The sequence below is a fragment of the Chelonia mydas genome, chromosome 27, assembly GCF_015237465.2.
Source record: "Chelonia mydas isolate rCheMyd1 chromosome 27, rCheMyd1.pri.v2, whole genome shotgun sequence".
Classification (NCBI taxonomy): Eukaryota; Metazoa; Chordata; order Testudines; family Cheloniidae; genus Chelonia; species Chelonia mydas.
In genome coordinates, this window is record NC_057860.1 from 7892280 (window position 1) to 7915789 (window position 23510).

Below are 23510 nucleotides of genomic sequence, written 5' to 3' on the forward strand. Positions count from 1 at the left end.
ATGTTGATGTCATGATAGCTCAGAGGTGGACAAACTACGGCCCGCGGGACCCTCCTGCCCAGCCCCTGAGCTCCTGGCCCGGGAGGCTGGTCCCCAGCCCCTCCCCCGCAGCCTCAGCTCACTGCGCTGCCAGTACAATGCTCTGGGCGTGGGGCGGCAAGCTCCTGGGGCAGCTGCAGAGCCTGGCCGGATCCGGTGCTCCGTGCCACACGGCGCGTGGCTGGCTCCAGCCGGGCGACGGGGCTGCCTGACCTTGTACAAAGTCTGTATAAAGTGCAAGCTGGTCTCCATATTGGAAGAGAAGGTTCAAGGTCTGGAGAAACAAGTATTGACCCTGCGTTGCAAAAGAGAAACTGAAGATTTCCTGGACAGACGTCAGGATATGCTTCTACGGACACAATGTTCTGAAGATTCAGAGCAGGTTGTGCAGCGGGGACAGGAGGACGGTGAAGAAATTTGGCAGCATGTGACCTCCAGAAGAAGAAAGGGGAGCGTCCATGTACCAGCAGCGCAGATAAAGGTAAGCAACCGCTTTCATGTTCTCTCCACAGGTACTAACGCGGAGAGCGGACCAGATGACACGTCTGAGGAAAGGGAACAGAAGGAGACTCTGCCGATTGGAAGGCATGAGATGCCCTGTCCTAGGGTTGGGGGTTCCACGACCACCGATCCCAAGAGAAGGAGGCGGGTGGTGGTTGTCGGGTACTCTCTCCTCAGGGGGAATGAGTCATCTATCTGCCGCCCCGACTGGGAAAACCGAGAAGTCTGCTGCTTGCCAGGAGCTAGGATTCACGGTGTGACGGAGAGACTGCCAAGACTCATCAAGCCCTTGAATCGCTACCCCTTCCTGCTTCTCCACGTGGGCACCAATGATACTGCCAAGAATGACCTTGGGCGGATCACTGTGGACTACATGGCTCTGGGAAGAAGGATAAAGGAGTTTGAGGTGCAAGTGGTGTTCTCGTCCATCCTCCCCGTGGAAGGAAAAGGCCGGGGTTGGCACCGTCGAATCGTGGATGTCAACGAATGGCTACGCAGGTAGAGTCAGAGAGAAGGCTTTGGAGTCTTTGACCATGGGATGGTGTTCCAAGAAGAAGGAGTGCTAGGCAGAGACGGGCTCCACCTAACAAAGAGAGGGAAGAGCATCTTCGCAAGCAGGCTGGCTAACCTAGTGATGAGGGCTTTAAACTAGGTTCACCGGGGGAAGGAAACCAAAGCCCTGAGGTAAGTGGGGAAGTGGAGAGCGCGAAAGGGGAGGGCTCCTGCCTCATACTAAGAAAGCAGGACAAACAGCAAGTTATCTCAAGTGCCTATACACAAATGCAAGAAGCCTGGGAAACAAGCAGGGAGAACTGGAAGTCCCGGCACAGTCAAGGAATTATGATGTGACTGGAATACCAGAGACTTGGTGGGATAACTCACATGACTGGAGTACTGTCATGGACGGATATAAACTGTTCAGGAAGGACAGACAGGGCAGAAAAGGTGGGGGAGTTGCATTGTATGTAAGAGAGCAGTATGACTGCTCAGACCTCTGGTTTGAAACTGCAGAAAAACCTGAGTGTATCTGGATTAAGTTTAGAAGTGTGAGCAACAAGGGTGATGCCGTGGTGGGAGTCTGCTATAGACCACCGGACCAGGGGGATGAGGTGGGCAAGGTTTTCTTCTGGGGGGAGAGATAGCTCAGTGGTTTGAGCATTGGCCTGCTAAACCCAGGGTTGTGAGTTCAATCCTTGAGGGGGTCATTTAGGGATCTGGGGCAAAAATTAGGAATTGGTTCTGCTTTGAGCAGGGGGTTGGACTAGATGACCTCCAGAGGTCCCTTCCAACCCTGATATTCTATGATTCTAACTAACAGAAGTTACTAGATCGCAGGCCCTGGTTCTTATGGGAGCCTTCAATCAGCCTGATATCTGCTGGGAGAGCAATACAGCGGTGCACAGACAATCCAGGAAGTTTTTGGGAAGTGTAAGGGACAATTTCCTGGTGCAGGTGCTGGAGGAACCAACTCGAGGTAGAGCTCTTCTTGACCTGCTGCTCACAAACCGGGAAGAATTAGTAGGGGAAGCAAAAGTGGATGGGAACCTGGGAGGCAGTGACCATGAGATGGTCGAGTTCAGGGTCCTGACACAGGGAAGAAAGGAGAGCAGCAGAATACGGTCCCTGGACTTCAGAAAAGCAGACTTTGACTCCCTCAGGGAACTTATGGGCAGGATCCCCTGGGAGAATAACATGAGGGGGAAAGGAGTCCAGGAGAGCTGGCTGCATTGTAAAGAATCCTTATTGAGGTTACAGGGACAAACCATCCCGATGTGTAGAAAGAATAGCAAATATGGCAGGCGACTAGCTTGGCTCAACAGTGAAATCCTTGCTGATCTTAAACACAAAAAAGAAGCTTACAAGAAGTGGAAGATTGGACAAATGACCAGGGAAGAGTATAAGAGTATAAAAAACTCAGGTATGCAGGAGTGAAATCAGGAAAGCCAAATCACACCTGGAGTTGCAGCTAGCAAGAAATGTTAAGAGTAACAAGAAGGGTTTCTTCAGGTATGTTAGCAAAGAAGAAAGTCAACGAAAGTGTGGGCCCCTTACTGAATGAGGGAGGCAACCTAGTGACAGAGGATGTGGAAAAAGCTAAATGTACTCAATTCTTTTTTTGCCTCTGTCTTCACGAACACGGTCAGCTCCCAGACTGTTGCACTGGGCAGCACAGCATGGGGAGGAGGTGACCAGCCCTCTGTGAAGAAAAGTCGTTCAGGACTATTTAGAAAAGCTGGACGTGCACAAGTCCATGGGGCCAGATGCGCTGCATCCGAGAGTGCAAAAGGAGTTGGCGGATGTGATTGCAGAGCCATTGGCCATTACCTTTGAAAACTCATGGCGATCCGGGGAAGTCCCGGACGACTGGAAAAAGGCTAATTTAGTGCCCATCTTTAAAAAAAGGGAAGAAGGAGGATCCTGGGAACTACAGGCCAGTCAGCCTCACCTCAGTCCCTGGAAAAATCATGGAGCAGGTCCTCAAGGAATCAATTCTGAAGCTCTTAGAGGAGAGGAAAGTGATCAGGAACAGTCAGCATGGATTCACCAAAAGCAAGTCATGCCTGACTAATCCAATTGCCTTCTATGACAAGATAACTGGCTCTGTGGATGAGGGGAAAGCAGTGGACGTGTTATTCCTTGACTTTAGCAAAGCTTTTGACAGTCTCCCACAGTATGCTTGCCAGTACGTTAAAGAAGTATGGGCTGGATGAATGGACTATAAGGTGGCTAGAAAGCTGGCTAGATTGTCGGGCTCAACGGGTAGTGATCAATGGCTCCATGTCTAGTTGCCAGCCGGTATCAAGCTGAGTGCCCTAAGGGTTGGGCCTTGGGCTGGTTTTGTTCAATATCTTCATTAATGATCTGGAGGATGGTATGGATTGCACCCTCAGCAAGTTTGCAGATGACACTAAACTGGGAGGAGAGGTAGATACGCTGGAGGGTAGGGATAGGATACAGAGGGCACTAGACAAATTAGAGGATTGGGCCAAAAGAAATCTGATGACGTTCAACAAGGACAAGTGCAGAGGTCCTGCACTTAGGACGGAGGAATCCCATGCACCACTGCAGACTAGGGACCGAATGGCTAGGCAGCAGTTCTGCAGAAAAGGACCTAGGAGTTACAGGGGATGAGAAGCTGGATATGAGTCAACAATGTGCCCTTGTTGCCAAGAAGGCCAATGGCATTTTGGGAAGCATAAGTAGGGGCACTGCCAGCAGATCGAGAGACGTGATCGTTCCCCTCTATTCAACATTGGTGAGGCCTCATCTGGAGTAGTGTGTCCAGTTTTGGGCCCCATACTACAAGAAGGATGTGGAAAAATTGGAAAGAGTCCAGCAGAGGGAAACAAAAATGATTAGGGACTGGAACACATGACTTATAAGGAGAGGCTGAGGGAACTGGGATTGTTTAGTCTGCGGAAGAGAAGAACGAGGGGGGGATCTGATAGCTGCTTTCAACTACCTGAAAGGGGGTTCCAAAGAGGATGGATCTAGACTGTTCTCCGTGGTACCAGATGACAGAACAAGGAGTAATGGTCTCAAGTTGCAGTGGGAGAGGTTTAGGCTGGATATTAGGTAAACTTTTCACTAGGAGGGTGGTGAAACACTGGAATGCGTTACTTAGGGAGGTGGTGGAATCTCCTTCCCTAGAAGTTTTTAAGGTCAGGCTTGACAAAGCCCTGGCTTGGATGATTTAGTTGGGAATTGGTCCTGCTTTGAGCAGGGGGTTGGACTAGATGACCTCCTGAGGTCCCTTCCAACCCTGATATTCTATGTTTCTCTGACCGGTGCTCTGTGCCACACAGCACGTGGCTGGCTCCGGTGCTCCAGACAGTGTGGTAAGGGGGAAGGGAGCGGGGGGGTTGAATAGAGGACAGGGGAGTTCGGGGCGGGGGGGGATGTCAGGGGTGTGGATAGGGGTCAGGGCTGTCAGAGGGCAGAGAACGGGGCGGGGGGGGGGCAGTTAGGGAGAAGGGGTGGTTGGATGGGGCAGGAGTCCTGGGGAGAAGTCAGGAAGGAGCGGGGGTCGGATGGGGTGGCGGGGGTCCGGTGGATGGGGCAGGGGTCATCAGGAACAGGGGGTGCCATCAGGGGCAAGAAGCAGGGGGCGGGGGCTGGGCCACGCTATGGCTAACTGTCCCTCCATACAATTTCCAAAACCCGATGCGGCCCTCAGGCCAAAAAGTTTGCCCGCCCCTGTGATAGCTGCTCTAATTACAGCCAAGGGTAGTGATTAATAACCAGCTACTATTATAATGCCAGGTTTACCACAACTGGATGGGCGGGAGCTGAAACCAGCAATGCTGCTCAGGTTACCGCAGTAAGGAAGTGAGCTCACATGGTTTTGTTGGCTGGCAATAAATTAACTGGATCTTCAGAACTGAGTGAGGGATCTCAACTCTCCCAACTTTTCTTTCCTCCTAGGAAGATGTCTATGCAATTTAATTTATGCTTTAAAAAACTACAAAACCATCTTACTGAACTGCATGGAAAACCTTCAAGAGCCTGCGCTGCAAAAACCCACAAAGTGACAAGCCACAAGAATTGGTGTTTGAAGCGGACAGAAACGTCAGAATTCGTTCTCTGTCCTTGATTTTAAAAGCATTAATGGAGTTTTGCCCACCTAAAACAAACAAAAGCAGTTCTAATTATCTGGCCATATGGCCAGCCTCTTTCTGGAGCTCCGGGAATCATATTGATTAGATCCTGCCCACAGTGGGCTGCATTTTGATGCTTTTTATAAGACTGGCAAGCACGTAAGTGATAAAATGTAACTACTAAGCTGCCATGCAGTTCACAAAACCTGGAGTTTGCCATAGGTGAAAATGAGGTTTGCAATTCAATACTTGAATTGGGTTTGTTTTTTTTTTTAAATTGTGCCAATTTTCTGGTGTGGACGATGCCAGATGGAAGCTTCTGTCCAAACAGGCCCAACAAAGATATGCTAGGCACCTTCCTACATGCTGTCCTGCTATCGTGCCCCCTGGAAGGAGGACCTCTACAGGTGAGGACAGAGCTCTGCCTGACTTCCAGGCCTTGGTCTGTATGTCAACTAGAGGATCATTGATAGCAACCATGACAGACATTTCTGATGAGGAAACATGTCTACAAGCATTTGACCTGAGACCCATCAATTCACTTCACTGAACAGCCACAGGTGTTATCACCTTTCCGTCATTTCGTAACTGTTGACCCAGAAGTGAAAAGCTCATGAATTAGCTGTACTGTATCTAAACACTAACTGTAGGTTTCTTTTTAATTCTCCTTTTGTTCTCCCTAGCTAACCTTAGTGACATTTCCCCCAGACTGTCCCTCTTCCCCAAACGCTGAGTGAGGTCTTCACGGCACCCAGGCAAGAGTTTCTCTTAAGGTTTGCCTTTATGGGAACACTCAGCAAAATTAATCCAAATTAACTAATGGTGTTAATTCAAAGGGGATCAATTAAACTGCATTAAACCCCATGTGAACACTCATTCCAAATTAGTGGCCTCAGCTCAGCCTTCCAAAGGGAATTAAGTTAAACTGAATTAATGTCATTTTAATTCTGAATGACCATGTCTTCACAGGGATACACAAAGCTAATCTGCTTTGAATTCACACCTTTTGGTCTGGTGTGCACTTTAAATTTATGCCAGCTCAGCTATGCTGGCAGAAGGCTGCTTGAGTTCATGGAGTTAAATTTGTTCAGGGAGTTTGTGTTCCCACACCAGCAGAAAAATTCCTTCTATCAGCATACGGCATGTCTACACCAACATAGGTTCTGTAGTGTAGATGTAGCCTTAGTTTGTTTGGATTGATTTTCCTGAGTGTCCCTGTATAAACAAGCCTTTGGGAATTCCAGATTAGGGTGCCTATAGGATGGTAAAGCTTCATGGCTGGGGTCAGACAGACAGGAGTGAGGGCTAGTATACTTTTTCTGTGGAAAGCATTGCTATGAGTGAAGATCCTCCACCCATAATACAGCATTTAATATCAAAGATGCAAAGGCAAAACAGCAATTGCAAGCTAGGAATCAGTATCAGCAGAGAAAGTCTATAGATGTCATCCATGGGTGGCCAACAGAGCACTTGCTCTGCAGAGAGATGACTGGTCACGTAGTGCTGGCTCCTCCACCTGGCTTCCAGCAGCTTCTACAGGTGTCCAGGCTCCCCATTACTTAAAAGAGCCTGGGAGTCTATCAAAGACGCTAGAAAGAAGGAGAAGCATCCAGCCTAACTGCCTGCTAGGTAAGGAGGAAAGGGATGTATGCAGTCCCAAATGGGAGAGGAAGTGTTCATAAGCAGTCCCCTCAAATGACAAGGTTCACAGCATGGAACAGCTTGAGAACTTCTGAGTTCGGGGGGTTGGAAAGAGTGTTACATCAAAATTTAAAGAAATCGATTTTCCTTTGTTGTCCATTTCAGGGAGAAGAGAAGAGATACTTTTCAGAGTAGCAGCCGTGTTAGTCTGTATTCGCAAAAAGAAAAGGAGGACTTGTGGCACCTTAGAGACTAACAAATTTGAGCATACAGCTCACTTCATTGGATGCTGCTTTTTTGGTTGTGGAGAAAGCAGGGTTACTTTTATTATTAGGAGTTTTACCTTAAAGCTCCAGCTGCTGGAATCATGTGATTACTTGTGAATCTTAGGGTTTTATTTAAAAAAAAAAGCCTCTAGACCTAATGGATGCAGAGAAAAACTTAATTTGAACTCCCTGGCTCCAACACCAGAAGGCAAGAAAAAGAGCCCCAAATCATTTTTTAAAACCTTGTAATTTTAGGGGATCTGGCTCATGATTTTTTAAATTCTGGGGGAGTGACAATACTGAGAGTAGAACTGGCCTCCCACCTAGTGAGAAGGAAGGAGCATCTCCCACATAGCCAAGCAGGGAGAAGAATACTGGGCATGGTCATGAAGACTGGAGGAAAAGTGTGACCTTCCCTCTGTTTCCAACATCCAGATGGTAGGGAGTGAAAGGACAGCCTAGTCCCATTGTCCACAGGCCAACAAAACGTGGGGGGCAGGGGAAAAAGTGCTCCAGAGCAAATGTGGCTGTGATGTTTAGTGGGTTTAGCCCTGTTCCCACTGGACAGGTGTTCTGGTCACAAAAGCCAGCCTGCCCTGCAGAGAACTGTTCAGTGGAAACAAAGCACAGGGAAACCTGCACTTCCACAAGGCCCTAGGATACTGCACCTGTTCTATGCATAACAGGGGAAATCAATCCCCATGACTTTCAATCTGGAACTTCATCAGCACTGTGATCTAACAGAGAAAAATAAATCCACATGGCCACCACACGGAACAACAGAGAAACACGGCAATTCGGTGAACAAACAGGGAAGAGCCCCTACTATGGATGATTTTTAAGTGCTGAAGTTCTCCCAGCAAAATTTAAAATATGAAGGTCAGACTAGTACAATTATATACATGAGGATGGAAAGCAATAACCTGCAGTATAGGTATATTTTACACACCTCTGCTGGATTATTTCACCCACCCCTCTCACTATTGCGTTTGTTCTACTTAATTAACTATAAGCACTGCAGACTCTGGCATGCGTGCGTACACACACACACACAGTCACTCACACACTTCTGATGCCTACAAATTTCTGCAACATAAGCATGATCTTCCATTCCTTCAGTTCAAAACAAGAATCAAACACACCAAACTCATCTGTGTTCAAGATGCATCTCATTCTAACCGGGAAATTCCAGCATTGTTCTCAAATTAAGTAACCCTCCCAATGACTAAATGGAATTTACTGGGGAAAAAATTTCTTGACTCTACAAACGACCCATTTCAGTACTGATTCCTTATGCAAACGTGGTGCTGAAGTCACTCACGTATCACAAGCCATGCAGATTTTGACAGAGAATAGCATAAAAATAAGGCCTCCCAATACCACCTCCGTCTAGGCTAATGTAATCATAAATAAAAGTTGTAGAGAGTCAAGTTTCTTTAAAAGTAAGTGAAAGCAGCCCTACCTTGACCCAAAGGCTTCTGCAATGAATAATCAGGGTAGTGATGTCTCTGAGTGTTTAAACTTTGGCAGCACCCTCTATGCAACAGATAAGACCCTGAAGAGCATGCCTATCTGTTTCCAGCAGATCAACTCCTGCCAAGCAGGCACTTTATCTAAACAAACAGCCTATCCCATCCTTGACAGCACTTCAGGGTTCTTCAGAACTTTGCGTACTTCACAATTAGGATCCTCTCAGGGGAAGAGGCATCTGGCGGGTTATAGCTAATATGGAAAACAGTGCAGGTGCTGCGGTGCCAAGGGTTTATTGCTCTGAGTTAGGGATGGCTGGGCGTTACCCACAAGGGCTGAAGCATTATTTGGAGTGATTTGCACAAGTGCCAATAAACTCTCTACTGCACCCCCCCCCCCATGTATTCCGTATATGCCACTTTTACAAACAGTTATTTTTGAAATGTGAGGGAGAGGTTTTCGTTCAGTTTTTTTTTTTTTTTTTTTTTTAAAAACATCTGATTATTTTCAGTATTTCTCTGCTGATAAAAGCCAGTTCTTTGAGTGGCAGGAATACAAACTTCTGAGGGAGAAGTGAGTTATAACGTTTTAGAAACTTCTAGAAGTCACGTTAAATAGCTTAGCCATTCACATCACGGCGCTAAGAACTGGTACATAAACAACTTCCCAGCCAAGAGCCTCGGATACTCCCCCCTTCCCAACAATAAAAAGAGGTTTACAAGAGAACCAGACTTGAAATCTGTCACTGGCCTAAGACAGGTGACTGCCCCACTCTGCCCATCAGACTAGAGTGATTTTGGAAGGGACAGAAACAAACCTTCCTCTGTTTGCTTTGTTTAAATGGCAGCCGTTTGTAGCAGCAGAAACATGATCTATGTAAAGGCAACAAAGATGAATCAGCAGTCAAAGTGTAGGGGAGTGCTGAGAGATGCTTACTAAAAGGATTCTGCAGACATTGCCGAGGGAGTGATGACGTTCTCGTCCACTGCGCTATGGGTTAAATTCAGTCCTGTTGTAACTAGGAGTAACTCTTTTTAAAGTGTTTGAATAGCATCCCTATGGCTGGACCTGGCCCAGTCCCACCAAACAATTCACTGAAGACTTGTCACATACAAAGCGCTGGCATCACTGAGTGCTGAAAGCCAAAGTAGCAGGAGCAGCAGCAACATATATTTATACAGTGTCCTTCACCCCAGAAAAGCCCAAACCATGATGTCCATTCTGCACACAGGGACGAAATGTCCACCACTGAAAGGCCTCTTGACTGTAGCAATTCTTTAACAGCACCCAGCATCACTGACGTTCGGGACAGGAAGCGAAGGCTACCACAGCCAATTCAAGCTGCAGAGGAAATTTAAGGAGGCAGAACACAATTAGCCAAGGTGGAATTTGGCTAGGATTCTAAGATCAACATCCCGGCTCTTGTGAAAAGTGGCAGGAAATCATGGCTAGAAGTCACCAGGTACTTGATTTTGTGTGTCATCAGACAGATGGCACCATATCTTCATGCTGGGGCATTCTTTTGAATGCCATCTATGGAATAAGCACTACTAATACTTCCAGTACACTTTGGGGTCTTCTATCCAACTATGAACCTGGCCTGACCTTCCTTAATTTGCGAGATCTCATGGGATTACAGTTCAAGATGCTGTGTCTGCAAACCAAAAGGGACTGCAGAGTTTCTGTTGTGTTTTATGTCATTAACTTACTATCAAGATAACTAGGGGAAATTACAAAAGAAAATTAATGCACCGTGGAGAACCCAATAGGTAGGGACAGTTTACTTGTCTGTCAGAATGTTCTCAACATCGTGGAAAAATTTCTCTACTAACAAGTCTCAGAGAGGGAGGATGGCCCAGTGGGTAGGGCACGAGCCTGGGACTGGAGAGAGGTGGGCTCAATTCCCTGCTCTGCCACAGACTGCCTGTGTGACCGTGGGCACATCACTTAGCCTCTCTGTGCCTCAGTTCCCCCTTCTGTGTAATAGGAACAACAGCACTGCCCAGCCTCAAAGGGGTGTAGTGAGGATAAATACATTAAAGATGATGAGACGCTCAGATACTATAGTTAAGGAGGGCAGATAAGTACCTATAGATAGAAACCAATATACACAGAATGAGGCAGTATTCATTATGATGCCCAAAGGTCAAGTAAAATAAAATTATTTTCATATGAAATATTAGTCACACACATGTGCACAATGCCACCCACCTTCTTTTGGAATGAAGCAGACTGTAAAAGTAATAGAATTGGTGTTTTTTAAACAAACTTCTGAGCATGCGCACACACTGCCATTTTCAACTCTCACAGCTCTGCCAATCAAAATCCAGGTTTTATGAAAACATTCAAAGGCGTTTCGCAATAAAATTTTCGACCCTCATGCATCAGTGCTAGAGCTTTTCAAATGAAAATAGTTACGTATTCTTTCCACACCCCTCATTCAGAACCACCAGCTCCAATCGTTTTGCTGAAACTTGTCCAAAAAATTACCCTTCGGCACAAATCCAGCCTGGAATATGTCAGCCTAATAGGCTATATTTTAGGAATGTTATGAGTAACTGAAAAGAGAGAGTTATAATGGAAACACTTAAGCATTTGGGAAGTTATAGCTGTAAAAATGGCAACAAACTGCAAATGATGGAATTAAGCTTTTGGAAAAATAACTGGTATGATTACAAAACTAAACACCAAATGAGTCCACAACAACTGTCAAGTCCAGTGTATCACGCTGGGCACCAGCCCAACTTCGGGTCTTGTGTCAGATCGTGCAAGTCATAAAACGGACTCCATAGCCCTGAACTCACTCATGAGCTGTAAACCCACATTTCTGTGTTACGTAGAGACAAAGCATCAGCACAGGTAGGAGGACTGGGCTATAATGTTTTATCCTAAGGCTGCACTAAATTATGTTTCTCTTAACTCAATGAGAACTAATGTGTGTTTAATACCAGAGCAAGCTACGGGAAGTGAAAGCACGTTCTTTTATCACCACACACCCAGTTATCCACTTCTGGAAAATGCAGGTTTATTAACAACTGGTACACTCTGTTGGCAAGATCATCCTGCGCGGGACAAAATGGCCTGTCATGTTCTCCATCGGTAATGTCTTTGACTCTATGAATAGGAAAATAGGGGTTACAACAAACACCGAGACTTCACTACTGCAGCACTGATTGATGACACTATAGCAATCCTTTCTCTCTTCCTTCTCCCTGCAATCAACCCTCATCCTTGAGAAGCATTACCAAGTAAGAACAATCATAATCCAACATATGGGAATGTTTATCTCCATGGGTGTCAGGCTGGGGGAATTACTGCAAGGAGCTGGATTTTTTTAAAAACTTAATATCTTCTTGTTCACAATCATCCTAGTTTTCACCTGACAGGCAATTTGGCCCCTACTCATCTATGATTATATTTTACCTACCACAGAGTACCACGATAGTCTCAACTGAGCAATCAGTTTAAACGCAGACGCATGGTAATAATATGCAAATATGGCATTAAAGAGCCATGCATGAAAACCCGATTTCAGAGTGCTGTGCCGACAGCAGTGCTAAGTGACGGCCCCAGAGACTAACATCAGTTCTTTCCAGGTACAGTGCAGGCACAGACTGGGAAGCAGCAGGCCAAGTTTTCCCGCCCTGCTCAGCACCTCAGTCGTGTGACTAGATAAAAACAGAACACTCCACCGCACCTAGTTTTCCCCTGGGGAGGGGATGAAAGAACCAACGTGACAGATGTTAGTTATGTTGCTTAATGCACTACTGGAAGGCAATCAGATACCACGGTGATGAGTGCAGGATATAAACCTATATAGCATTAATAAATTCATAGATTCCAAAGCCAGAAGGGACCACTGTGATCATCAAGTCTGACCTCTATAACACAGGCCACAGAACTTCCCCAAAGTAATTCCTAGAGAAGAGCTTTTAGAACATCTAATCTTGATTTTAAAAATGGTCAGTGATGTAGAATCCACTACCAGCCTTGGTAAGTTGGCTCCAATGGGTAATTACTCTCTCTATTAAAAAATTATGCCTTATTTCCAGTCTGAGTTTGTCTAGTTTCAACTTCCAACCATTGGATCATATTATACCTTTCTCTGCTAGACTGAAGAGACCATTATTAAATATTTGTTCCACACGTCAGTACTCACACACTGTAATCAAATCATTCCTTAACTTTGAGTTCCCTGAGTCTATCACTATGAGGCATTTTTCTAATCCTTTAATCATTCTCATGGCTTTTTCCCTGAACCCTCTCCCATTTATCAACATCCTTCTTGAACTGTGCACAACAGAACTAAACGCAACATTCCAGCAGCAGTCGCACCAGTGCCAAATACAGAAGACAAATAACCTCTCTACTTCTACTCGAGATGCCCTTGTTTACGGAGCCCATGTTCAGACGATTATCCACCACGACCCCCAGATCTTTTTCAGACTCACGGCTTCCCAGGATACAGTCCCCCATAATGTAAATATAGCCTATATTCTCTGTTCCTAGATGTGTACATTTACAGTAGATATATTAAAACGCATATTGCTTGCTTGCACCCATCTTACCAAGAGATCCAGAACGCTCTGAATCAGTGACCTGCCCTCTTCATTATTTACCATTCCCCCAATTTGTGTGTCATCTCCAAACTTTACACCAGTGATGATTTTATGTTTTCTTCCATGTCATTAATAAATAGTGTAGGACCAAGAATTGATCCCTGCAGGACCCCACTAGGAACACATCCACTCGATGATGATTCCCCATTTACAATAAGGGAACAAGGAGTTCAGTCTCCATGGTCCATTTAACCCTCCACCTCTGTATACTGCGGCTGCCACAAACGATGTGGACCGTTGTCCACTAGTCATTGGATGGAAACGACCAGTTAACTTAAAATCTTAGGCTTGTGAAAATTTTAAAACTAAAACAAAGACAACGAAATATAGACTTTTCTCTGCTACATTCACTCCGGAGGAAAGGAAATTATTTGTAATAAAGGCTATCACAATTAGACTGCAGAAGACAGGTGAATTAGTAACCACATATGTTTCAAGAGTCCATGGAGACAGGTAATAATTGCCATATCAAATTTAATCAACCAGATTCACTATACATGTATGTGTTATTGCCATACTCACATCCATGAGCCTCAGACACAGAAACTACAATACCCTTTTTCTGGACAATAGATCATGTCCATTTGGTAAGATATAATGAACTACATGAAAGATTGGTTTCCCGTTTCAAACTTAATTTGGACCATTGATCTACAGGAGATTAATGATCCCTACATTATAACAACATTAAAGCCGCCTCTAATCTCTGACAAAATATATTTCACTCCCAACAGGCTGCATAAAAACTTGACCCTTGGTGCTGCACAATGTAGGCTAACGTTTAGTAATAATGTTATACTCCCATAGATGATTTTTTAAATGTATTTTGCCAATGCCAATATTTGATGTGAGCTGGCATTGTGGTTATTCACCTGGATGCCTTTACTGAGGCAGTGTTACTTGCATAGCGTTAAATCATGCATAAGTCATGGCCAGTTGTAAGAAGTCACAGAATCGTCACTGTGCTCTGGAGCGCAGCCTCCTTGATTCAGCAAGGCGGGCCAACATTTCTTTGCTGCACTTTACAGAAGTGAACTGAGAAGGCAGCCTACAGAAGTGGGCTGGACAATGAATCAGCCGACCTTTCTTTACTAGGCTACCGCAACCCAGAGCGCACGTCTCAACAAGCTAACCAAAGGTGAAGAAAAAAAACAAAACAAAACAAGAAAACCTACACACCCACACCCCTCAGACCCTGACCTTTTAGGGCAGATGGTGAAAAATTTTAGAAGCCAGGGGTTGCATCACCAAAATCATAGATGGGACAAAAAGCCAGGGAAGGAGCTCCAAACTCCACTGCAGTGAAGAACTCAGCAGTTCAGTACATGCCCACCCACTTCCACTTGAACAGATTATCTACAGGATCCTGACTCAGCACTCAGTTTGAATTTTTAAAACTTAAGGCAGAAAAACCTTTTTCTTCTGATGAATTCCCCTAAAAGTGGGATACAGAAACTTATCCTCAGAGGTTTATACTGCCAGAGTAATTTTTCTTGAGTAACTAGGCCAATTACTGAAAAATGGAAACAACCAAAAAGTATCATCTGTCTATGGTAAAATCTATCAGGGGACCACAACAACGTTGGCCTCGACCACTGTTACCTGCTCTGTGGTACAGTGCTAAATTAACAGCAGGAAAATTAAAGCTTTTCCTCGCCTTCACTGTACATTAAAATGCAGTCGGTGATATTTTTATTTTGGGGGGCGGAATGGAGGAGTTTATTTTACTCCAGAATTTTTCCTTTGGAAATGTTTTTTCCCCACACCCACGAGTGACAAAAATTTTGCCAACGTAAGTGGTAGTGTAGATATGGCCATAGTAGCCACAGGCATGAATGTGGCTGTGCAGGGGAAGAGCACTTACCCTGTCCTCAGGAGAGAGCACAGACTCCATTATGAGCGTTCAAACCCACCCTTTCATTTGTAACCCACTAATCACCACCCGTTTTATTAATTCAAATACAACGAAGCATAAACCTGTGCCTAAGATTGGCTGTTTCTAGGGTTCCCCTCCAGGATCTTATCTATCCCAGCTCCTTCTGACCAAAAGAGAAGCTCTCATCAGCCCCTTTCCATCCCAAATTGATATATTTGGAGCCACCACCCAGCATAACTCAGCAGTTGTAGCGCTGAATCTGAACACCGTCACCGGGCTTTCATACCCGAGCCTGGGCAACTCAGCTGAAGAGCTCTATGCTCCTATACAGGGTCTGAGAGTCTGACACCTTGTTTCAGTGTTTGAAAGTCCACTCCCCAAAGGCCCCTCTGGGTACGGGAAAGGAAGGATCACTCTCTGCCTCCTCAAGCCCATAGCCTCCAGACTAGAGAGACAGGGTGCATCTCTCCCCTATTCTGCCCTGTGTCCAGGCTCAGATTCACAGGTCTCAGCCCCAGCTCAACCACAGAAGCTACTTGGAGATTATTAATGCTCTGTTTTTAATCAGTGAATGCTACATGTGTCCTATTTTGTTATGCAAAAGGGAAAATTAAACCAGCATGGGCTGGACAGGAGTAGTTTCAGAAAACCAATCAAACAGAAATAGGATTTCCGAGGGAATAGGTTCTACCTGAATTATTAAATTAAACTGAAATGGCAGTGTCATGAATTAAAGTCAGCTTGAAAAGCTGTTCATAATTCACAAGCAACTTCCTTTTCATCTCCTTTGTATACTTTTCAAAAAAGTGTTTCCGAGGAACTGTCAGATAAGTGAATATGAACGACTGCCTAATTAATTGTAGGCACTGTCTAAAATGCAGTGAGCAGATATCTTGATACTCCTTGTCATCTATCTTATCAAGGGACTAGAACAGCTATGAAGATTCAGAGAAAGATTAATTCATTTCAAAGGAGTAGGGAGAGATGTTGAAAAGGGAAATGAAAACCCATAGTGCTTTAAAGAAATACTGTCATGGTGGTGTTCTTTATTTTTTTAAATAATTTTTCCTCATTATTGTTTAATAACCCCTCAGAAGTTTGAAGCTTAGTTTTCCTTGGCAATGAAACGCAAAACTTTCATGGACGAATGCACACAGGTTTGGTCACTGAGGAGCGCTGTACGCGTTGCAATACCCACAGTTTAGTTTTGCTGGCTTGCGAGAGCTGGGTTGCACTAACCAGCTTTAGTGCCGCACTGCTTGTGTAGTGCGCACCTGTTTCTTATCTTAGGGTCACCCATGAGCAAGACAGCTGGGACTTCCCAAAGCAATTGCTCATTTTAACACTGGGGGGATGGGTCGAGGATGGACCCATCATTCAATTACTGCATATCACACTCTTCTGCCAAGGGCACGACCACAAGCCTAGAACACATTTCACAGCAGCGTGGGCAGAAATTCAGAGGTAGCCTTGCAAACCACTAAAGAGGTTTCCCTTCTTTCTGCACCTGCTAAACAGATATAGCAAGCTTTAAAAAACTTAATTTCCTGCTGCAACGTAAGCCCTTCTGATCAGCTCCCCTACAAGCGTTGGCCACATCGGAAACTTTAGGCCTTTGGCACCCAGGAGGTGAGAGGCCACTCCAGGTAGGGGTGTGGGGTGAAAAGAGGCACAAAGGGTAACATTTTCAAAAGCACCTAAGTGACTTGAGTCAACAGGACTCAGGTGCCTAAGTGATATAGGTGCTTTTGAAAATTTTACCCATAGTTAAAAGTGGAAGGAAGAGAGAGAAGGAATGAAGTAGAAGGAGGAAGAGAGTAGAGATCTAGATGGCAATGAAGTGCGAAGTAGTCAGTGTTTTCGAGAATTATCTAAATAGAATTTGCCATTTCCAGTCAGCTTAGACCTGGTTCAGCAACTGCCTCCAAGCAGGATGGCGATTATTTCAGGACCAGATGTGCTCAGTCGCGACTGCCAATCCATGGGTCAAGACAGCAAACGCAGGCGGACTCAGAAGACATCAAACTGACTGCAAAACTGGAAAATGTAGCATTACACCCCTGAAAGTTCTTCCCTCTCCACATAAGAGAAGACCACAGATATGGCGCTCTCTAGATAATGAGAAATTGTTGTAAATTACTTAAGGCAAATAGTTCATATACTCTGCACTAGGACAATAATAAATAATAATAATAATAATAATATCACCTAGGTCTTATATGGCACTTTATCAGTAGATCCCCATCATCCTCATTTTACAGGTTGGGAAACCGAAGCACAGGGCAGTGAAGTCATCCAGCAAGCCAGGGGCAGAGCCAGAAAAAGAACCCAAATCTCCTGAGTTCCAATCCAGTGCTCCATCCACTAGACCATGCTTTCTTAACAGGGTGAGCAATTAAATATGCTGTTATTTCAGGTCTTTGTAATGTTACTAAATTAGTTAGTTAAATATCTACCAATGCCCAGTTACAAACCTGAACCATAATTCACCGTCCATTCTTCTCCTATGGATTGAACATTGATCTGGTGGTATTCAGTAAACATATATACTGATGATCAAGTAACAGCTTTGCGTATTTCTTCATAGAAGGCATATGATCACTCAGCCTACAAAATGCACTTAGGAAGTATGCGCTTAACAGGGATAACGTGATTCAGCTTTGTATCTTGCAGGTTTCTGAAATACACTGTCTAGAAATGGATAATTTTGATCCTCTTCCCTGTACCGATACTATCAGAAGACAACGAACTAACATAAGGAGGAGGATCCTCTGAAGGCTGTGGTGCATCTGATGTATATCTGAAATGCTCTGTGCATATCTAGCACACGCCAAATTTTCCTCTTTGGATATTTGGGATTTGCAAATAATGATGTGTGAACGGTGGAATTTATATGGAGCATGAAAGCTGGGTCTATCCTCAGGACAACATTGCTGGAGTGAAACGCTGTGGTTTGACTGAAAGCGCTCTGTGTTCGACACCCTTCTTGCCAACGTGACGACTGTAAGGAACAACACTTTAACAGACAGAAAGAATAGGGAGACTTTTTACAAAGATTTAAAGGGAGGTTTGTGTTAGTGCAGTCAGAAGTAAATTTCTGGGTGCAGGCCCCGTAGACCTGTCACACTCGGAGATTCCTCAAGACTAAGCTACTCAAATGGGGTTTCAAAACTACTTTCAGTTTTGACTAGTACTCATGACGCCTGTTATAGCAAAGGCATATAATTCCCAGGGAACTCACTTTGAGGCCATTTTGGAAGAAGTCTAGTACCAATGGGATCTTTGGTGATACACAGCATTCCGGGTACCAGTGCTTGAATTGCAGCCAGAGAATGGAGTAGGATTTATTTTCAGATATTTTCCTTGAGGCCAAAAGACTGGAGAGATTAATAAATGTTACTTGACTTGAGCATTTATGTTCAAAAACCATGCAGCTAAGGTCAGTGTGTTTGGCTCTGAGTACAGGATGAGCCCTTGAGAAAGGGAGTATTTTCTGACTAGAAGAGTTAGTGACGGGGCTGTCACCAAGTCTACAAGTTCTAAAAAGCCAAAGGGACCTTTGTGCTCCATCACAGGTCTGACCTAAATTTTGCAATAAGGGGCTGGAGTGCAACAGACAAATTCTGAGGGAGTTTCACATACATTTTTGAAAAAGAGAGGCTTTTATTGAATTAAATATGAAAATGAGTAAACAGCTCAGCCTTCCTTAATCTCCTTCAGAATTGTGTAGTATCTGGCCTCAACTACAAGACTGAGAGTATGAGATGTGCCAGCTAATTGTAAAGTACTGGGCCTTGCATTAGCAGAGCCAGAATTAATGGGCGTCAGGTTCTGGGAAGGAGGAATTCCATGCAAAGATTTGTATTCTACAGCGTAAAAAGCATCTGAAAGGTCACGGAGTCCAGCATGGTCTACAAAATAAAACTGTTTATTAACACAGGCAAAAGCTGGAGATAGAAAGAATGGTCTGCACGCTGTATTTAAGCTAAAAGAATGGATTAGGGATCTTCCAGCTTTCCGGTAACGTAAAAAAAAAAAAAAAATTGCTGCAGCAACAAATCGAGATAATGTTAGAAACAGAAGGAAGTGTCTATAACTGAAGTCACTGGATAACTGCTCAGTGTGGTTAGTTTTAAAGGGGCTAGGTCATCACCAGCTTTTCAGGGGCTCAGTTGGAAATGTGCTTAATAAACTCAGCTAAGCTTCACACTCATGGCGGCCATGACCTGTTGGGCCTTTATTGTCCTGATCAGATCAGGCTGGAGAGGGAACTGGACAAAATCATCACCTTATCAAGCTCAACTGGACCCTGAACATCCTGCAGTGTGAACCTCAGGTCCCTTCTGCTGCCTAAGTAGGGTGTCATTTTCCTTCTCTGACTTTATTTCACCCCATACCAATCTCCCTCTTTTTCCCTTCTGTATGAGTCTAGGTTAACCAGCCAAGACAAAACCACCTTTTGTAACACTGCTGAAATTTAAAAAAAAGGCAAACAAACAATGCTTGTAGCCAAAGGCTGGGAAAGTTTGCCAGGTCTCAGAGTAGCTAATAAGACCATGTATTATGCCTGTACTTTCCCAGCAGTTAGTTGTAATTAACAAAGGCAGAAAAAAAACGTCTACCTCTGCCATTTCAGTCCCCCTTTGTGTGGGTTTTACAAGTTCTGCCTTGTTTCAAAAGGGAACAAGATTACACTTCAACAACAATCCAATACCATCTAAAACTGACTCCACCCCCCACCCCCAAAAAAGGGGGACGGACCGTTAATACCATCTAGGAGAATGACGAGCAGGAATAAAGGGAATACGAATATGGAAAATTGTTAAAATGAAAGCTTTGCCTTATGTATCAAATGCTTTAACTATTTTCTTCTTTTCCTTTGTGTTTAATAGGAGAGTGCTAATGGTAACTGTTACAATGGGAATGAAACAAACAACTGGACAAAACCTCCAAACCATGCTTTTCAAGCGCCTCCGGATTAAGGAACTGATCAGCAGGGCTTATTTGGCAGCAGAAAAGGAAGAACTGGAATCTTTTAAAGCTCACTGTTTGTTCAGTTGGCTTTTCACGAGCAGAACGAAGGGATGCCCCTTTTGAGGAGATGTGCTACTTCTGTCCACATTTTTACAGAACAGGTTTGCAGTTGTGGCCTTTGCACAGGTACGTTGCAGGCAACATTGGAGTGAGTGAGTGAGTGAGTCCCCACACACGCACACTAAAATCATCAATTACTTTGGGAGGTCCCAAAGCAATTGGACTAGCAGAGAAGGTCAAAAGGAGAGGCAGTTTTCCTTACCTGTTGTCTTCAAGCTCTATCCCAGTCTAAATCCCCTTCCCTATAAGATGTGGGTATCTATTTTACTGTTGCGAATTTCAGTGCAGAGTCGCTATATGCTCAGGTTGCTATCATCACTAATGTTATTCAGTGATAGTCACTGATGCACAGTGTCGGTTTAATATTTCTTTGATACTGCTTTTGAAATATTCAGCTGATGGCTGAGAGACAGCTGTGAGGGTATGACAAAGTCTTAGTATTCTGGCTCCACCTGTTGCCTGGAAGAATTTTTCACTCAAGCTTCTGGCCTGCTATAGAAAGTCAGAGAAAGAATATTAACAGGTAAGGAAAAATCTCCCCTTTGTACACAAACAAAGGGAGTAGGATTTTCACTAGTTCTGAAAATATTTGAAGTGGAAGGACAAGATCTTAGAATTCACCCACATTTTGCATATTCAGTTAAAAGCAGACAACCCCCCAAGCTGTTTTAAATTTAGCTACACAGAAGTACATGGCAAGTTCTTTGTGTTAGCCACCACATGTGGTATTTACATCTGAGTATTATGGTATATACATATGGCATTTCTTCAACTTTCTAAACCTGTGTATAAAAACCAAGCTCTCACTCGCATTCATTTCACATCCAACCTTAATGTCTACCTTATCCTGCTGCGTAATAAACAACATGAAGTAGGTCTGTAATTTCCCCCAGTGCAATCCTGAACACCTGAATTCAGAACTGGCAGTGGAATACAAACAGAGTTTCGTTACTCAGCACTGCCCAATACTGCCTCCACCCAACTACTTGCACATTCTCAGTAACATATTTTGCTATCAGAAAACAAATCACTCCCACCAGGTAACCTGCAATTGACACTAGACGTGGGAACATTTTGGCTCCCCACGACTTAGCTGTCTGAATGTCGTAGCAACTCTATAACGTCAAAGTGCAGTGATAACTTTCAGCTATAATCTGTAGGTGTCCTTGAAAGATTTGAATGAAGGACAGCACTAGGAGATTTTAAATTGGAAGCAATACTCATTGGGAGTGTACTTAAATTTGTAATGTGTACATAAATACGCACACACGGCAACCTGTTGCTTCCAACATCCCTGGCCAGGTTACTCTCATAACCCAATCTCTACCTCAGGCAAAAGCCATTAGCACATAAGACAGAACCACTATTATAACAGATGCAATTAAATAGAGGGCCAAATTTATCCTACATGTAATTCTACTGGAGTTACACCAGGATGAATCTAGCACACAGAGATCTAGCAAGATGGCAATCAAAGGCTTTGCCAGATGCCATAAGAAATCTTCTCCCAAAATACAAAGATGTAGACCACAGTGTATATTTGTGCCCTCCCGAATGTAAACCTGAAAGTGCTGCTTTACACACGGATATCCTGATATCCTGTAAGGAACAATCCAACACGGACCAGGGAAGAGAAACAGACCAAATTGCTCAGACCCCTGTTGTGATGGGACGCCATATAAGTAACCTAGATAGACAGACAGGTCTAGACAGACAGACTCCGCTCCTGCAAACTCTTATGCAGGTGTTTAAACAGGTGAGTAGAACTATTGTTTTCAAAGGGAGCTAATGTGTCTTCACCTCCGACATCTGATTCTATGAATGCCAGAGTATGCAAATCACTGTTTAGGATTAGTACGCGTAGCTCCCCAGCTCTGAACATCTCTATCATTAGGACAGCTCATGTACATCATAAAAAAATGAATGTTATTGTGGGGGGGAGGGAATCCTTCCAACCTGCCTCCGGGATGTTCAGGACTTAAGACATTCAGAACGACACGACAGTGTTCTGCTTCAGCAAAAGCCCATTTTACCTTAGCTTGCAAATTACACAGGCAGGAGGAAGAAATTGCTTTTCTAAGGGATTATTTTGCCTAAAGAAACAAAAACAGACATCCATCCAGGCAAACTGATGGCTGCTGTTTTCTTCCCTATTCGTCATGCGGAGTCATTATCAAGGATGTCCCTCTTATGACTTTCTAAGATAAGTAGCCGAGTAACATTCACCAATAAAAGGAGTCCCGTTCAGGTCTCATCTGGTCTGACAATATTTGCAATCTAGCAAGACCAGAGGTTTTCTTGTTTGTGGTTATTGCCATTTCCTTGTTAACCTACATTCAGAAACGAACTGCGAGTGCTCATTTCACACTTGAGGGGGTAGCACGATGTAAAACCCACCACACCAGGAGAACTGGATTGGCACTAAAAAGAAAAGGAGGACTTGTGGCACCTCAGAGACTAACAAATTTATTTGAGCATAAGCTTTCGTGAGCTACAGCTCACTTCATTGGACTATTCTTGAGCGCTAGCCCGAGCCCAGCCAGCCCAAGTCTGTCAAGCCAGGCTCGGAGGCTCACTCCTGCTCAGTCCAAAATGCCATGTAGACATATCCTTGGAGACTTGGTCAAGCACAACCTGGCTCTCCAATGCCCTTCCCTGGTTTTGGTAGCCATACAAAAATCAGTCATGCACCTTTTTCCTGAAGGGCAGGCCAGCATGTGACAGGCTGAAAAATGCCTCCAAACACATTGTTTAGAGACATCATGAGATGCCAACAAGCCAACCCACAGATGACTCCAAGCAAATAAGTGTTAAAACGTAGGAGCTAGCTGACAAGGGAGAGTTTGCAGAGGGTTTGAGACGCAGCCCAAATGCCCCAATTATCAGGAGTGTAGCTTTGATAAAGAGCAGGAATAAGCTAAAGCCCAGAGCACTGAATATGCAACTTGTGACTTTTTAGTGAGCATTAGCCCCTTAAAAGCAGCCCTGCAATTAGTCTTCACTTTACACTACCGATACGCAGCATTGCTGTGTGCTACTGGCCACATCAGACACCAGAGAAGGCTGCATTTGTGACAGGCAAAGCTACTCCGTGTAAAATTTGTAAAGAGTTTTGAGACATTCTGGGACACAAGGAAGAATCTTCTCTTTCTTCAAAGTCTTCTATACCAGCAGTTCTCAACCAGGGGTACGGAAACCCCTGGGGGCCTCGAGCAGGTTTCTGGGGGGTGGGGGTGGGGGCGCGGGCGCCTCCAAGCAGGGCCAGAATTAGACTTGCTGGGACACGGCAGAAAGCCAAAGCCCCACCGCATGGGGCTGAAGCCAAGGTCCCTGAGCCCCGTCACCTGGGACGGAAGCCTGAGCAATGTAGCTTCATGGGGGCCCCTGTCTGCACGGGGCCCCAGGC

General features: G+C 44.7%; 1 protein-coding gene across 32 annotated transcripts in view; it reads right to left on the reverse strand.

Annotated features, from left to right (window-relative positions):
- MAPT (microtubule associated protein tau) overlaps positions 1-23510 on the reverse strand; it is a 100983-nt gene that overhangs the window by 55318 nt on the left and 22155 nt on the right. The window contains exon 1 of one of the 32 annotated variants that reach the window (XM_037887130.2): positions 8508-8677. The exons of 27 other annotated variants lie outside the window; for them this stretch is intronic. Coding sequence is in view for 1 of the 5 variants with exons in the window: in XM_043536808.1 (XP_043392743.1) it covers positions 8371-8380 (10 nt within the window). In the remaining 4 variants the exon portion in view is untranslated. Of the gene's footprint in view, positions 1-333; positions 382-8370; positions 8396-8507; positions 8678-23510 lie in introns of those variants that run through there. 4 more of the 32 variants (XM_043536815.1, XM_043536818.1, XM_043536808.1 and 1 more) reach the window with 4 other exon arrangements.